Source organism: Takifugu flavidus, chromosome 8 (genome assembly GCF_003711565.1).
Source record: "Takifugu flavidus isolate HTHZ2018 chromosome 8, ASM371156v2, whole genome shotgun sequence".
Classification (NCBI taxonomy): Eukaryota; Metazoa; Chordata; class Actinopteri; order Tetraodontiformes; family Tetraodontidae; genus Takifugu; species Takifugu flavidus.
Genome location: NC_079527.1, coordinates 10,175,645 through 10,192,777, shown reverse-complemented (window position 1 = coordinate 10,192,777; position 17,133 = coordinate 10,175,645). Strand labels below are relative to the sequence as shown.

The 17,133-nt window shown below is 45.9% G+C and overlaps 2 protein-coding genes across 5 annotated transcripts; both read right to left on the bottom strand.

Moving 5' to 3' along the window:
• Positions 1 to 87: 87 nt before the first annotated feature.
• ncoa6 (nuclear receptor coactivator 6) lies at positions 88 to 11,062 on the bottom strand. Of its 3 annotated transcripts, none has more exons than XM_057041445.1 (17): positions 10,926 to 11,062; positions 9,691 to 10,014; positions 9,270 to 9,425; positions 9,043 to 9,165; positions 8,794 to 8,913; positions 7,878 to 8,702; positions 7,409 to 7,540; positions 5,970 to 7,266; positions 5,762 to 5,880; positions 5,128 to 5,645; positions 4,835 to 5,056; positions 1,561 to 4,555; positions 1,288 to 1,338; positions 1,129 to 1,159; positions 908 to 940; positions 548 to 681; positions 88 to 467 (listed from the first exon to the last, which is right to left on the bottom strand). In XM_057041445.1, the coding sequence occupies exons 2-17, from the start codon at positions 9,983 to 9,985 to the stop codon at positions 421 to 423; spliced, it is 7,098 nt and encodes a 2,365-aa protein (XP_056897425.1). In that variant the 5' UTR covers positions 9,986 to 10,014; positions 10,926 to 11,062; the 3' UTR covers positions 88 to 420. The 3 variants fall into 3 exon arrangements, with proteins under 3 accessions (XP_056897425.1, XP_056897424.1, XP_056897426.1); XM_057041444.1 differs by having other exon boundaries at positions 4,835 to 5,065; positions 5,134 to 5,645; XM_057041446.1 differs by lacking the exon at positions 908 to 940 and having other exon boundaries at positions 4,835 to 5,065; positions 5,134 to 5,645.
• Positions 11,063 to 11,365: 303 nt separating this feature from the next.
• LOC130529612 (glutathione hydrolase 7) lies at positions 11,366 to 16,854 on the bottom strand. 2 transcript variants are annotated; one of them, XR_008951624.1, is made up of 18 exons: positions 16,490 to 16,854; positions 16,259 to 16,403; positions 15,520 to 15,747; positions 15,124 to 15,350; positions 14,834 to 14,985; positions 14,617 to 14,734; positions 14,474 to 14,541; positions 14,306 to 14,379; positions 14,015 to 14,208; positions 13,838 to 13,925; positions 13,600 to 13,727; positions 13,427 to 13,515; positions 13,189 to 13,341; positions 12,979 to 13,093; positions 12,758 to 12,895; positions 12,586 to 12,685; positions 12,197 to 12,461; positions 11,366 to 12,145 (listed from the first exon to the last, which is right to left on the bottom strand). XR_008951624.1 is itself a non-coding variant. In XM_057040031.1 (17 exons), the coding sequence occupies exons 3-17, from the start codon at positions 15,737 to 15,739 to the stop codon at positions 12,289 to 12,291; spliced, it is 2,037 nt and encodes a 678-aa protein (XP_056896011.1). In that variant the 5' UTR covers positions 15,740 to 15,747; positions 16,259 to 16,403; positions 16,490 to 16,853; the 3' UTR covers positions 11,366 to 12,288. The 2 variants fall into 2 exon arrangements, 1 of the variants encoding a protein (XP_056896011.1); XM_057040031.1 differs by having other exon boundaries at positions 11,366 to 12,461; positions 16,490 to 16,853.
• Between the last annotated feature and the right edge of the window lie 279 nt (positions 16,855 to 17,133).

Below are 17,133 nucleotides of genomic sequence, written 5' to 3'. Positions count from 1 at the left end.
TTCCTCAAGAATTTCCTTAAAACATCTAAATATCACTCGCACAATAGCGATCAGTAGTTTGAAAGAAACAGAAATCAATGGACGCAATTCCACAAAACAAAGGCAGTAGAAAATTTAATTCAGTTTTACAACATAATTATACAATCGTGACAACTTCTGAGATCAGTATTCACAAGATTAATCCAGCATTTAATATAAAAAGCACATCCACACTAATACATACTGTACGCCCACATTCTAGCTACAGTCTCACATTGATAGCATGGACAAAAATAAAAACAAAAACAGTAGCGCCATTTTTATTCTCATCTGTACATGGGTTCTTGCTCCGGATAAAAACTCCTACTCTGGGACAGAGTAACTAATATATAAACGGATTCACAGCAAGGAACAAGAGACATTTACAGTAAACTTCACAGGCTATTTAGACTTCCTTCGTTTGGCCTGGGTGGGGCTCGCTCCAGTTTCTGTTTAAAAAGAAGCATACGGGTGCATTAGGGAGGGGGGAATAGTTCATTTGAAGGTGACTTATTTGGTTGACAGACACCTTTCACTGCAGTCGTGGTTCCAGGTCTGGCGGACCTCTTCCTGGTGCCGCTGTCCACTACTGGCTCCTCCTCCACCTCTTTCTCGGCCCGGGAGCTGCGTCTGCTCGGTCCCTTGGGCTTCTCTGCCGTAGCTCTGGGAGGACCAGATTGAAAAACAACAAAGAGCGAGGAAGAGAAAACACAAGTATGCGTGACTTAATTGGAAAAGTACGAGATTTATCAGAACCACAGGCAACACTCAGGACTGTGCTGTTTTTCCTCGTCTACCAGATGACGACATACCGTCTTTGCCGCAACAGCATGAATAGCATTGACATGTTCACTGTGTTTTCGTGGTGTAAACATGTTAAATTACACACCTTGGGACTAAGTTGATGGGCTTCTTCGCCCATCTGTGATAGAAATGGAAAAACAGTGATAAACTATACGTGTAAATATGGGCTTTAGGATCAATTAGGCAGTAAAAAGTACAGTGTTACACGAATGTCATGTTTTACAAAAACCATTAGGACATATCAGTGTAAATTCTGAATGATATGAAAGGCTAAACACATATTTTACATTCTGTTTCAAGTCTTACCCCTGCTCAGAACCTGCAGTAATGTCTTCACCTGTGCATTAAAAAAAAAAAAAATCACCATTATATTCTTTTTTTCTACCTGCAAAACATGCTCATAAAGAGTGGATTTTATTTCAATTACATTTCACCATCTCATTTTACATAGATGGGTAAACCTACCCATCTTATCAGTGACAACAGGTTCTTGTGACTTTTCTTGCTGAACAGATTCTGTTAAGAAAACATTAAATAACTTCAGTCACACTTTGTATGTGCATAATGATATTTCTCTGGTGACCGGCAGAAACTGTATTGAAAAATTTAAATGTACACGCCCAGGAGATGCCATATCACCATGACAACTGGAATTACATTAAACATATTAATACGACCATGGATGAAACTTCACATCAAGAGACACAGAATATAATATCAATAATAATCCATATTTACCTGGGGCAATCTGACTGGCTTCAGTAGGTGCGGCAGTGGAAGGTAAGGAGGGTTCCAGAGGTGCAGGAATCGACTGAGATGGTGGTACTCCACTGAGGTTTGCAACTGGAGGTGATGTGATGGGGGGAACATCCTGAAGAGGTCCAGTTCCAGGAACATTTGATTTTACACTATTTTGTCCAGGAACAACCGTAGATAGTAAAGGAGCAGAGGAGACACTAACTGCAGTGGCGACAGTAGTCTGAGAAGGTAAAGCCTTGACTGAGCTTGAGACAGACGAGGGTGCAGGCACTGAAACCTGACTGACTATCTGTGTAGGAACCGCAACTTGGATTGGAATTGAAAAGGAGACCGCGGGCAACGTTACGTTGCTCTGAGCTGCAGTTGTACGGGGAGCTGGGGCTTCAGTCTGAAGGGCAGCACTGGTCGGGGGATGAAAGACCTGCGGCGGCACTGCCCCAGCGGTGCTCTGCGGGGGTCGATCTGCGGGGCTCTGTTGGGAGTCAACAGTAGCAGTCACAACTACACCGGCCTGTGCAGGTTTACCTTTTACCTGTGCAGTGGAAACTGGAGACATGGGGCTTTTGCGCATTGCATTTACTGCTCCAGGACTGGAGCAGGGAGGAGTAGAAACCAGAGGTGGCTGAAAGGGAGCTGATACTGAAGCGACTGAACGTGAAGGTGGCTGCTGCACCAGGGGAACGGTTTTCTGGCCAGAGCCAACCTCGCCTTGATTATCCATTTTCAGTGCTCCTGGGACAATTTGCTGAGCAGGTTGTTGGGTACCAACTGGTGCTGTTGAGGTCATACTGGTAATCTGGACCTGTCCAACAGTATTTCGTGTAGACTGAGCGCTCGTCATGTTTGCCACTGATAACTGAGTAGAGCTTGAGGCAGCAGAAAGTTGGATGTTTGTAGTAGATACTTGTATAGGTCCCATCATGGTGACTGAATGTGGCACCACTGTGGTATTGGGAGCAACAGATCCCCCAGGAACCTGAAAAATTGGGTTGATAAATACAGGAGTGGTGGTAATAAACTGGGGAGTTCGGGCAACAGGGGTCTGCTGTCGAATGTCCTGAGGTCTTATGTTCTTGTTTGGTACAGCTACCATAGTGGAGACCATTGATGTGGGTGCCTGTTGAGCAGGGGTGGGGGTAGAAGTGATGGGATTAGAGGTAACAAAGACAGTGATCTGACTGGCGGAAATTGTGCTCGAAGAAACAGGTAGCTGTATGACTGACTGGGCACTCGTTATAGGTTTAGGACTAGGACTTTGTTTTGGAGCCGAACTGGGTTGGTTTTGAGTCGAGCTAGAGTTACTGAGGGTTAAGGCTGGAATGATCTGGCCAGACGTGACTGGGTTTGGGACGGTGGACACATTAGTGTTAGTGCTTGGTGTGGGGCAGTTGATAGATGCAGCAGTTGCAATTGGACTAGGATTGTTACTATGGCTGGAAACGGGGGGCTGATTCAGGCAGGCAGAATTATTGGAGTTTACATTAGTGCTCAGGTGTGATGTGAGAACTGAAGGAGGCTGCAAATTGCTACTGCTTGTAGAGACGGGGAAAACAGGTTTGGCTTTGGCTTCCAATTCATTAGTCGTGATGGTAGTAGAGACAGAAGTGGGCATGTCTGTATTCTTAGAATTACCAATAACCTGTCTTTCAGTATCCAATACAGATTTGGGGCTGTCTTTTCCCAAACCATCTCTACCTGTACTACTCTGCACAGGCCGAAGCGGCACGTTCTGCATAGCTGCATTATCCAACAACTGATTGAGAGAGGTCGGGGCTGATCTCTGAGTAGGTGAAATACCCGAGTCCTGTCCAGGTGCTGTGTGGACTTGTTGTCTATCAGATGTGCCAGTCTGGTTTTCCAAGTCAGGTTTACCCTGCTGAGGTGCAGGGAAACGAGGACTTGCCAGTCTAGGAGCCGATAAATCCCTCAAAGGCTGCGACACGGATTGGGGCACCTGCCGCTGTTCTGCTGTTGCCATTCCCTGACTTTCTCGGACTCCTTCAACAGGGTTACCTTGTACACCATGAAAGAGGGGCTGCTGTGTCTCTGCGCTACCACCAACCTGTGAAGGCATTGACACTGGACTTGGCGGTACTGAAGTAGGGCTTAGCATCATAGTTTGGCCCTGAGGGTTGACTAACTGCTGCTGAGGGGGAGGGCACGCAATGGCCATCTTTGTCCCTTTCTGTCGCCCTGGACTTGGAGTAGCTGATTTGCGGCTATTTGCCGGACTTGACCGCCGACTGTTGCTAGGACTGGCCCTTTTGGCCTGGCCTCCAGGCTGCTTGTCCTGCTTGGAGCTGGCCCCTGTTGTTGCAGTGCTAGTGGAAAAAGGTTGTTGATTGTTAGTGTTATTTCCACCTGCAGTCCCGTTGTTATTGTTACCAGGTAGAGTCAGGTTAGGAGGTGCCTGTCCAATAGCTTTCAGGGTTGTGGGGTTAAGACCTTGCTGGTCAAAACCCCTGTTAATGTTTGGCCTAGGGGGGAGAGGAATGTTGATTTTGGGAGGAAATAGTCCTGCGATAGAGGCATTCAACCTTTCAGGTGACAGGTTTATTTCAGAGGGCTCAGTACTTGGTGGACGATTAGTTGGAGTGAGAGGGTGATGGTATGGTCGCGGACTGGCTCTGTTGGGGGTTTTGGGTCTGGAACTCTGTGAAGTTGTTGGGACACTGGGAAAATGCAGGGCAGGTATGGCACCTCCTTGTTGTGGCTGAGTGGTTAACTGTTGCTGGGGACCGGCTCCAGTGTGCTGGGGCATTGGTGCAGGTCCCGGGCCTTGCTTCATCATGTGAGTGTTGGAGCCAGGATTAGCCATCATCTGTTGAGTCCCATTTCCAGGCTGTACCCCAATTTCTGGGCCCCCAGGCCTTTCTTGCTTTGGATTCATTCCTGTAGCAGAGTCTTCTGGGCCGGTTCCTTGAGGACCCTGACCCACATCAGGATGGGATGGTCTTCGTGCAGCCCCTGCAATCTATAACATATAAAGAAAATACACAATGTTTTTGGAGATTAAAAAATCTATTCATTAGCTGATCAAAGACGACATTAATAATTTTAAGTAAATTACCAAGAAGAAACTCTACAAACAGGCCATTTTTTCCTTTGTGACAAGTGGACAAAATTCATCAATACATGCCTGGCCTAGATTAATGTACATACTTAAATAAGTTAGATTTCATAGGTTAAAAAACTATACTGTTCAGCACACTAGAAACAATTGATGTAATGCTAGACAGAAGAATAATCTCACCTGTGGGTTGACCATCATCGGCATCCCTCTTGCTTTGTCGGGTGATGGTGGTATTGCACCATGGCCTTGAAGGCTGATCATTACAGGCATGTTGCCTTGCTGTGACACAGGAAGTCTCTGCACCTCAGGTGGATTGCCCATGCCCCTGGGAGGGATCTGTCCGCCAGGAGGGATGCGATTTTTTGCCTGCTCTTGCTGCATCTTCAGCATCATCATCATCTGCTGTTGTTGCTAAAATGCAAAATTGGATCATTAATAACACACATTTATTATCAAAAGCTAAACAATGAAACATCTACCTGTTGTTGCAAGGTTGGCTGTGTTTGCTGCTGCTGTGTTTGTTGCTGCTGCTGCTGCTGTTGTTGTTGTTGTTGCAGTTGGTGGGGATGCATTTGAGGCTGGCCTTGACCTGACGTTTGTGGCCCTGTCATCCCCTGTTGTCCTTGAGCATTCTGGAGACCCTGCATTTGCATTTGTTGCATCTGCTGCTGTTGTTGCATCTGCTGCTGTTGTTGTAATTGATGCTGCTGTTGCTGTATTTGCTGATGCTGCATTTGTTGTTGCATTTGTTGCTGCTGCTGCTGCTGCAACTGTTGCTGCTGCTGCAACTGTTGCTGCTGCTGTATCTGTTGCTGCTGCTGCTGTATCTGTTGCTGCTGCTGTATCTGTTGCTGCTGCTGCTGTATCTGTTGCTGCTGCATATGCTGCAGTTGCTGCTGCTGTTGTTGTTGCTGTTGCTGCTGTTGTTGCTGCATAAACTGCACAGGTACCTGTTGCAAAACCCTGTGGTCTCCTGGTTGGCCAGGAAAGCCTAGAAAGTGCATAGTGACAATGCATTTAAAAATAAAACTGTCCCACTAGTTTGTTTTAGCTGAAGAATCAACTGAAAATGAAGGAAACTATAAATACAAACATTATCTCTCTTACCTGCAGGCCTGTTGGCAAAATCAGCAAGTTTTGGACCTGTGTTGTCTAAGCCCAAACTCTGGTCACCACCAAGATTTGGTAAATCAGATTCCTCCATTCCAGCAGCTCCATCAAGACCACTAAAAGACAACATTATCTTTAAAACTCCTGAAAATAATGATTGTTTTAGTAATTAAATGATAAAAAAACTAAAACAAATATAAATTACCCATCTCCTTGTCCTTCTGTCTCTTTTGCTTTCTTTTTTCTTGGGGGTTTCTTCTTCTTTGGTTTGGCTTGATTTCCTCCACCTGCTCCCTGTTTTCCTCCTGGACCAAACTGGCTGGCTGAGATATCACTCTGCAGCAGGTTAACCAGTAGAGGGCTGGTTAGCGTTACATCCTTGCTGACCGGAAATCCTCCAGGTTGTCCACAGGCCCCGCCCATTGGCATTTGACTTGGAAACTGGGAATTGAAATTCATGTTTTGGCCAGCAAAGTGGCCATTTCCCATCTGCATGTGCTGACCACCCCCCATCATGCCCTGTTGCTGCTGTGCCTGTATATCTGGGACCATTTGTTGGACCCCCATTTCACCTGATCCATTGTTAGGATCTCCCATTGGATGTGGATGTTGCTGCACTGCTTGTTGTTGCTGTTGCTGCTGTTGTTGTAACATTGCCTGTTGCTGTTGTTTCTGTTGCTGTTGTAACTGCTGTTGTTGCAACTGCTGTTGGATAAGAGGATGAGCAACAGGAAGCCTCATTTGTTGCCCATGCATGCCCATAGCTTGATTGGGATTGCCAGCAAGAGGAACCTGCTGTGGTTGTTGCTGGTTCATTTGCTGGTGTTGTGGCTGCTGTTGTTGCTGCTGTAGCTGCTGCAACTGGTGTTGCTGTTGCTGCAACTGTTGCTGTTGTTGTTGAAGTTGAGCCATTTGTTGCTGCTGCTGTGGAGTCATCTGTTGTGGGCCAACCTGGCCCTGGAACTGAGCCATGTTACCTGGAACATTTGGAGAAGGGCCACGCATCATCTGGCCTGGCATGACTCCAGCTGGGATCTTGCCTCCGAAAGCCTGCTTATTACCTTGCATCTGATTGGCAACCATTTGTTCCATCATGGAATTTTGTTGCTGCTGTTGTTGCTGTTGTTGTAAGAGCATGGCCTGGTGCCCTGGGCCTCCAACCATCTGACCCTGCCCATGCATCACCCCCTGGCCTTGTTGAGGCATCATTTGCTTGGGTGGGGTCATCCCTCCTCTCTGCCCTTGACTGAGGGGCCTTGAGAGGACAGTTTGACCTAAACCCTGGCCTTGAACCTTCTGGCTGGGGGAGGAGGACACGGGCTGGGCCTGATGCTGGAGGCCAGTCATCTGAGTCTGTAAGCCAGGCTGCTGCTGCCCCATAACTGGCCCAGTACTTGTACCAGCAGGAGGGCCCCCCATGCTACTTTGTACACCCATAATGTTGGGTTGGGCATGGGGTGGACCTTGCATTGTGTTTGGTGTTGAGGCTGATGGTTGAGGTCCTGTTCAAATGCATGGAAAGAAAAAAAAAAATCAATTTTCTGAATTTATCTTAATTACAAACTGAAATTATTTTTTAGCTTTGCTTCAAACGACAACTTCAAAAACCACATAAAGTTGTGTTTGTGGTGCTGAGGGCGTCACCTGTATGAGTCATTGCCTGACCGCTCTGGAGCTGTGGGCCGGGTCCTCCTCCAGGCGTTCCAGGGGTGGCACCACTCACCTGACCCTGGACAAAGTTTTGTGTTGGAAAACCCATGGGGCGCTTTGCCATGCCTATAATCACATGTCATTTTGGGTCAGTCAAACGGCAGTAGGAATGCAATAAATAAGACCAAGTCCTCCTGAGATTCTCAAAAAGAACAAATGTGATGATTCATTGAGCAACAAGCTCTTAGAAAACCACGGGACAAAAAATAGGTAGCTGTCAAATACTTTCCTTGATCGGAATGAGTATCATTTCACAACTTTAGAAAAGCACAATGGAGAAGGTGAAAATACTCATAACAATTTCTATTACAATGATTGACACACATTTACGTGTCATGGAGTGGTCAAAATGCAAATACTTCCAATCATTTTGAGCCTCGTTGCATACACGATGGCTACCAACCTGGGTGAATTTGGGCCCCAGGCTGTCCATGCTGGGGCATTCCCATGAAAGCTTGCTGCATGTTTGCTTGTTGGCTGAGGGCTGCCCTTCCTGGGGATCCAACACCCTGAGGAAAACCCTGGGGAGTTGTAGGTCTCTGAACCATCATGGGAGGAGTCCCAGGTGAACCCTGCTGGAAAGGTGAAGAAGACGAGCCGGGGGACTTTGCAGAGAGGTTGCCCTGCTGTGCAGATGTTGGTGGGATGGGTGGGGGAGGTCTGGGCTGCCCTGCAATCCCACCAGGTCCTTGTGGGCCTTTAGGCTGCGGTGCAGCAAACTGGCCTACTGCCTGCTGTTGTTTCTGTAACTGGCCCTGACCCATAGAGTTGAATACCTGCCCGGCCTGCTGGCTACCAAATGGGTAAGGCGGCGGTGGGTGGCTGGGGGTCTGGACGGACGCGAGTGAGGGTGGGCGCTGAACCATTTGTGGTTGGGGTGGTGGTTTTCTCCAGACAGGGCCTCCTTGGGCAGCTGGAGGCTGAAGCATCCCAGGTGGCAACTGGTTCCAGCCAGGGGGAACAGGCATCTCACCAGGTTGGTTAAATGGCTGTCTGGGTCCAAGCTGGGACAGTTGAGCCTGCTGCTGGGCTTGTTGCTGCTGGTGATGCTGCTGCTGGAGCTGCTGCAATGCTGCAGGATTGAGTGGCCTCCCGGCCTGCAGAGCCTGCATGTGATGTGCAGCCTGGGGAGGCATCTGAGCGGAGCCATGAGGACCAGCCTGTTGGTGCTGCAGTTGCTGCTGCTGCTGCTGCACTGACATTCCTTGCATCATCGGATCCATACCATCTGTGAATCGAGAATCCCGTTTTCCAATATTTGTGCAATGCAAAGTAACTGAATGGACATTTGACATGTATATTTAAAAAAATGAGTAAACCTGTCTGTGAAGGTCTTGGAGCGCGCAGATGCATCTGTCCGCTGCTGCCTGGCACCATGGCCTGACCCGCCATTCCAGGCCCAGGAGGAACCATGGAAGGATTAGCCATCCTTACGCCACCTTGCGGAATATGAGCAACAGAAAACCAACTCATTAATGATTACTAACTGCTGTTACTGTAAACTCTGGGAAACGTGGCCCAAACTACCAATTCAAAAACAAATTTGCCAACTTTCTCAGAACTCCTACCTGAACCAGGTTGGCCCGGAAAGCCTACATCCATCCTCATCTGACCAGGTGCTCCCATTGGTCCATTCACTCTGACTTCTTGTCCTCTAATTGGTCCCATGGCCACATTGATGGCACCTTCCCCTAAAACATCAATTAATAATGGACTCTATTCTATATGTCGACATGAGAGATTTGAAAAATCTGTCCCTTTAATAAAGAATGCTAAAAAAAACCTGATCTCTTACCTTCAATCTGCACAGACAGGATCCCCAGGTCTCTAAGCTGCTGCTGGTTGTTTTGGGCCAGTAGTCTAAGTCGCTCAGCAGCATCCCGAGGAATATTGAATGTAACCCGCACGCTGTTCCACGGCTCTACGTTGTTTGGCCGAAGCCTCTCAGAACCTGAAAAATGGGCAATGGAGTGTGAGGAAATCTGAGCAAATACAGTAATAACATAATCACATGGATTAAATTTAATATTTTACTGAAATGACACCAAACATTGATGCACAAACAAAAGAAAGTTCACAACAGAAGCAACAAACTGGGTGTAAAGGTTAATGACAGAAGGAGCTAACAACAACAGCGCTTGCGTGGCCCATATGTACTGTTTGTACTGTTCCATCAAACCAGACTCAATACTTAATAATAAAAAAATGTAACTAACCCATGTCCAGGATGTTTGTTATTCCACTGAGGATATTGTCAAGTTTCTGTGTAAAGTCCTCATCATCCATATTGCCTCGAAAGGCAACAAAAACTGTAAAGTCCCCTTCCTCGGCACTCTTTTCGTCCACCTCATCCTGCTTGTTTTCCTCCTCCTCCACGTTTATGTTCCCGATGCAACGATCAGCTTCCTCGTCGGCATCATCCCAAACGCCGGAATCAATGTCGGAATCATTGCTACGCTCCAACGATTCTGTCCTGTGAGACAGCGAAGGTACAGAACGTCGATGCGCCATCCTAGGAGTGGCGACTGGACCGTGTTATGCTGAAATTGAACAAGGAAACAAGCATGTGAACACAATAACAGGGTTAGGATGTTGCACTAGTCTTTTCTATGTGACTATTTCACATTCTTGGTGAATGAAATTGCAGAAATACAGAACAGCATCACATAACAAATGATTAAGCAGTAATAATAGTTTTGCTCTAAACTCCACAATTGCATCGACTTGGATAAAAGACACCGTTAATGGATTTAGCCCAAACTGGTGTTCTATTTTGACGTATGCCAACCATCAAAACGTCAGACTCACTCACTTACACGTTATATCCTACACTGCAACGTAAACAGTTGCAAAATTATGATTATAAACCTACTTCTCCTGAACTGATGGCCTTTTTATAACAATGTTTTAGCATACTTGTGCGTTACTGACGTCACTGTGAGCTGGGATGCTTCACCAGTATTCTGACACAGATTTTATGAGTAACTTCTTGTAGTAAAAAGAGACTAAAACTGGTTTATATCAATGCCAGATAATGTGGCAACGAATACAATTATTTTACCGGTAACCGGCAACGAACTTCGCTCCTATCATCGGGCCAAGTGTAGCACAGGCCTTCGCTCTAATGCTAACATGGCGATATCAAACTCGGCAGGGAGAACAAGAAAATTCTCTACCTAATGTCACCATAAATTTTCATACAGGTACAACACAAAATATTGAATAAAACCGCTGCACATTTCGAGCAAGTTCTGCACCACGAACTAGACTACAATTAATCTCGAAAATGGTTCGAAAGCTGCATTTAGCAGATGCTAGCTAGGCTGGGTCGCAATGCAGTTAACCCATCATAATGCATTTAAACTATATGTATCTGCCTCCAGGTTGTTAGTTCTATTGTACCATTTACACTCAACGGGAATGTGTGCGCAAGAAAAAAACAAAACTTTACCTCGTATATTCATTTGAAAACAAGTTCAATTAGCCGACATCTGCTAGCCAGATTAGCTAACAAAACATGTATAACACAGGCAAGTCAGACTCAGAAGCGACGTAAAGCGAACAGAAACAGCTTCCGGTCAGATCTTTACAAAATAAAATTCACAACGAAGAGAGAAACATCACTTTAACGAAACTTAACTATTCCACAACAACCTAACACGTATTTCCAGCCTAGCGGTTTCATGTCTTCCTTGTTTTCTTGGAAGATGTGTAGCCTTCATATTGCATTTGATCCCTGGCCTTCTGAACCTATTTTCGGTTCTACTTAACATTTCCTGTTTAAATTATCTAAATAAAAGCATTAAACATGTCACGACTGTGTAATGGGTAAATTGGGGAAGACACTTGAAAATAGAGAATGTCAGAGAGAAAATGCACTGAATGCAAAAAGGCGTTGAAGTGTGTGTAAGAGTTTATTTTCAAATCAAATGCACATCACATCAAATGTCTCTGTTAGTGTACATCTGCATGAGGCATTAGATTGTAGCAAAGCAAATAGTAATGAACATGTTTGACCATCCAGCATTGTCTCAATCTGAAATCACATAAACTTGTTAAAAAATGAAAACATTCACAAAATTACAGCACCCAATGTCAAACTACACATGAACAAATGAGCGTGAACACCTTCTCTAAAACATATTCTGTAAACCTAAAATAGCATTTCTTTAATATAACAAATACAGATGACAGGCATTATATAAAAATACATTAAATTCATGTGTAAAGAATCAAAAATGTGTCCTTCTGTTCCCCGTCTAAATAAAATAATGCATATTACAACCATAAATTAGCTTTACACCACACAACTAAATTAGCTTGTTCTCTCGGGAACCTGAAGCAAGTATTCAGTATTCACAAAAATTAAAGATAGTTGCAATTCTACCAGACAAGTTTTTGTCTGAAATTCTACCTGGGGATCCATCGAATGCTTTAAACAGTTAAACAACAAGCAGTAACAGTGGAATTACTTCATTCAGAATGCTTGAGATTCTACAATTCTATAGAATATTGTACTTAAATGGAATAACTGAAGACCAACGAAGGGACTCCAATACAGTCGCGTGGACAAATATTACATGTGCAAATAACCACAACCTTCAATCCTTACAATCCAATAATAGATGCCTCTCAAGTTTCAAGTTTGTTAGCATAGCTTTAAAAGCCACACCGCTTGTGAACTGTTGACAAGTGGCGTGTAGTTATTGACTTATTTTCGAAAGCAATGTCATGTCTACTACACTTACCTACAGTCTGTCATTTATTTACTAATGTTATCATCGCCTGTAGGTGTGGGGTGGATAAGGCGCTCTCTAAGGTGTGTTAGACATCATGAGAGCAGATGCGTCGGCACTCCGAGGGTCTTTCACGCCGATGATGAGGTCATTGGTTCTCCGGGTGCCCTCCACCAATGACAGTAGCTCTGTCCTCTGCACCTTGTGGCCTTTGGCCTGCAGCACCTCCACATCTTCATCCAGAAACTCGCCTGTGAGACAAGATGGAGATGAGTGGGTCGCTCAGATCCGTCTGTCACGGATCTGCACGTCTCCAACACAAATGTTGATGTTATCTGCTGAGGAAATAAGGCTGCATGTAGATTGACCACTCACTATCCACCAGGAGCAAATCTGGCTGCAGTTGTGGGTGGAGTCTTCCGTGCGCTAAGCTGTCACTCATGTTTTGACGCAAAGACAGTACGTTCATCAGCACCTGCGGTGGAAGACAAACAGATACACGTCAACACTGCACGTCAGTCTTTAATTCTTCTACTGAGGAAATTACCTGTGTGACGGCGCTGAGAGCTATATCCCCGTTGGAAGATCCTACAGCAACGTATGTGCCACAGAGACCTATGGCGGGCCGCACCACTGTGGGCACCAGGAAGGACATGGGTCTCTTTCCAGGTTGGACTGTGTTGTGCTATAGAAATGGCAAGCAAATCGAAGAGGAACAGCTGTAAGAACAGTTTTAATAACCAGACTATCAAAAGCCAAGACAATTACTGGGTTAAGTGATGCTCCAGTTGTTTTATTAGGCCAAGAGAACGCGAGGATCTGGCTGTTCAGGAGGATTCCTGAAGGAGTCACGATCCCGCTTCCGAAGGGTTTGTTCATCGAGCTAAACCGAGAGGGATAAAGTGTCAATCCGTTCTAAAATGTCACCGAGACGTGCTTTAAAAAGAGTGGCAGTAAATCCGATAAAACTGGACTCACCTCATGACCGACACAATGTGATCGTCCGGGCCCATAACCATCACCTGCGCAGCTACTGCGCCCGTCTCCAGCGTGAATGGTGGAACGTAATGGTTGACGGCGAAAGCCTGCGAGTCATTGATCATCTGGCGCAGGAGGGAAGCCTGCGATTTACTGGAGAAGGTGACAGCGTTGGGCAAATGAGTCACATGACCACACAGACATAAGTACGGGTGTAAACGTGCAGCAGGGTGTTTACCTCAGCATCTTCTCAACCAACTCTAGCACAGAGTCGTCATGCATGGGGTCTCCCAGCCCACTAGCCAGGGCAAGAGCGATCTTTACAGCCTGGGAGATTCATGCAAAATTAGAAGTTAAAAACAACAAATGTCAGACTTTGGAAACGTGGAAGTGACGCTGTTGCAGTGCAACCTCTGCAGTCCTGTGAAAAGTGTTGTTCCTGAGCATCTGGCCTGTTATGTTGAAGCCTTCAAGGATGTTGAGAGCGGTGACCACCGCCAGTCCCGCATGTGGGGCTGGGGTCGTCATCACGTGGTGACCTACAGATGCAGCCCAACACAGCAGCAAAATAGAATATAAAATCAAGGAATGCATCAAATTAAAGCTATGTTTTACCACTGTGCTGTAACAAGGCCTGTTCTTAAAGCACCTTGATAGTTGATCTCAGCTGGTTGTTGCAATACTGTGCTGTAGTTTCCAAAGTCCTCCTCTGTGAGGACGCCATTGGCTGCTTTCACCTATTAAAACAGAAAAATAAGATAAAATAAAGAAATAACACAAAAAAGGTTTTTGTAAAGCAGTCAACACAGATAGGACATCATCTTACTGCTGCTGCCATCTCCTGGGTCAGGTTTCCGGAGTAGAACTCTGATATTCCCTTCACAGCAACAGCATCCAAGATGGCGGCTAAATCAAGCCGCTTGGCAAACAGGCCAGGCAGCGGAGGCCGGCCGTTGGGTAGGAACAGGTCCCGAAAGGAAGCCGACGTGTTTTGCTCCTTCATTTTAGCCAGAGCTTCAGCTGAAAAGAGAGAGGGCAAAAGACAAATTGGAGAGAAATCGTTGCCGATGGCACTGATGTTTTCACACCAAAACCTGAACCACATGAAACGACTCACCCAAGTCATGAGTTACGTTAAATCCATTTCTGGCCACATCTGCTGCCATAGCAACAACATCTTTCCACTGCATGCTGGGAAGGGAACAGTTGTGAAACTCTGACTTTGATTTCTAAAGCGCTCCATGGGGAGGACATTTAAACGCAATAGTAGCTGCAGCAGCTCTACCTTCCATAAAGCTGGTGGGCCTGATGCATCCCACTGAGCATGCCTGGTACTCCCACTAACAGGCCAGGCTGGAAACACAACAGCGCACCTTAAACAATGCAAACAAAACCACTGTTTTCTTCTCTCGGTGTGAAATTCCTTACCTTTTGATCCAAGTTTGACGTCAGCATCTCCTCTCGGAGGGAGGTGGGCGCCGTCTCCCTGAAGTCGATTACCCTCGTCTCATTTTTACGGATGTTGTGCACCAACATCACGCCACCGCTTGAAAAACAAAACACAGCGCAGGCTTTGATGTTGTGGACCTATCCAATCAAATCCAATCTTAAAGGCAGCCCCTTTTCTTCCTCTCCTTCATCTTACCCCCCAATTCCAGATGTGTGAGGGTGGACGATTCCCAAGCAGAGCGCAGCGGCGATGGCAACGTCCACGCTGGACCCCTGCTTTGCCAGGACCTCAAAGCCAAGAGATGTACACTGAGCCACATCTGTCACCACGGCGCCCTGGTTAAAAACCTTGAACAAAATGAGTCGACAAATGGGAGAAAAAAAAAAAAATGAAGGCAGTGTTATTCCCTCTTGTATTATCCCCTGGAAACATTTGACCTCGCAGGAGTGGATCTCAGGAGGAAAACAGCAGACGTAGAGCGCTACCTGCGGGTCCCCGAAGTAGATCTGCATGATGAGAGCCACAGTGACCCCTGTGGCGAAGGTGAGGCAGGCTGTGATGATGACCGTCAGCCCATCTCGCTGGCAGGCGCAGCCCTCTGTGAAGGGGTCTTTGGTAGTCTCGTGCAAAGACACCAAATCGTTGCTGGCCAGGTCCGATGCGGAGGATGGGAGGCGCTGAAGGCGAGCTGACTTCAGAAACAGATCAGGGTCTGCGGGGGTGAATATAATGTAGAATGTATTATACAGTATATTATGTATTATATTATGTATTATGTATTATGCATGTATCACATTAAAATGCAGCTGGAAACTCAAGTCACCTGTGTTTGCACATTATAATTATGCATATTAAAATTATATCAGATCCAGTGGATTTACCTGTCTCCTGCTCGCTCAGGACATTGTCATCGTCTTTTCGGGACTTGGCGGCGTTCTCCCCCGACAATGTGTCATCCTCTGGAAGCCTGGGGAAACTGGTGATGCTCATGTAGTCCACTGGGGAGTAGGCACTGGCCAGGGTGGTCTCTGGATGGGCTTCTTTCTCCACCACACCCCCACCAGGGTACCCAGCCACAACTTCAGGGGCTGGGCTGTTCATGGCTATTCCTAATGTTTAGTGAATGGATAGATTTTTAAGAAGGTGGCTAATAATGCGCAACAGATGTGCAGATAAGATAAAGGCGAAAGAGATTAAGGTAGATATGTATTTTTTTTAAAAATCAGCCAAAGTGAAACTGCGCCTGCAGAATACTTGAAAATCAATAAATAAAACATGCATGCTAAATATTTAGTCAGAAATCAATGATGAAATCAGACGTAGGCTTGTCGGACAGCAATATTTACTGCAGACACGATCCAATGTCAATATGTGGCACTTGTGGTCTTCACCTGTCTGTACCTGTTTATTTATGTACCTTATTCATGAACAATTATTTAAAAAAACAAGCACAATAACTACAACAAATACCCGAGTGTCAGCCCACGTCCGTTGTATGGGGTGCTAACAGGCTAGCTAATGAACCTTTCTGATATCACTGCCTGCTCACGATGATGCTAACCTAACGTAGCGTTGGTCAAGGGAAAATATTTTTAAAATATTTTTTACATATATAGATACCTGCGTCCAAATAAATCACAATTGGAGACGGCCCCGTGTATTTTACACAGGGTTGGTGAAAAGACAGTCCGAATGTCCCGGAGATGTCGTATATCCGCAGGGATGTTAGCTACCTTTGGCGAGTGGCGTTTTAGAATCCAGGCACCTGAAGTGGAGAATCGGAACTCATGATGATTCAGGAAGTACAAATACCCCTCGAATTTCAGAATCGCGGAATATAATCAGTCTTACTTCATAGCAGGACGCGTCAAGGCTGCGAAATGGCCACTGTCATCGCTGCGAAAATAGCCCAAAACCACAACGAATACGGTGACATTTCGGAGTATTCGCATTTAATTTGCCTTTTTCCCCCTTCCTTTCTGATTTGCGTCTCTGTCAAACCTGCCCGAGGATACCAGTTTATATCGAGTGTCGCTAAAGTTGCAATACAGGTTGCGGCAGGTCTGCAGAGAACCTGCTCCGGTTACAAATCTGCGGCTGGATTATTTTGGACAGGTTAAAGCGCACGATGCGCGCTCCACCCTCAAAGTTTCCAGTCCACACAGGAGACTCTTCCTGTTCCTGCACGATTCAAACCTCCCTGCACATTAATCCTGTCAGCTGTAGTCGAGCTGAGATAAACTAAGGTCAGTCTCTTTATTGTCGTCGCGCATCATACAGTGAATTATTGATGGCTGTGCGTTTTATTAGGCTATATTGTAGCCAGATTAATAAGAAAAGGATTGTATATCTAATCTAACACCACCGCTACTGATTGCAAAATGAAGGTGTGACTTTCTGGAGTTTAGGCAGATTACGTTAGTTTCAATTCCATTTAAACTGGTTTCTGTTGTGGCTTGCTGAGTTAGATGCGCAGATCCTGGCTCATGTAAAAG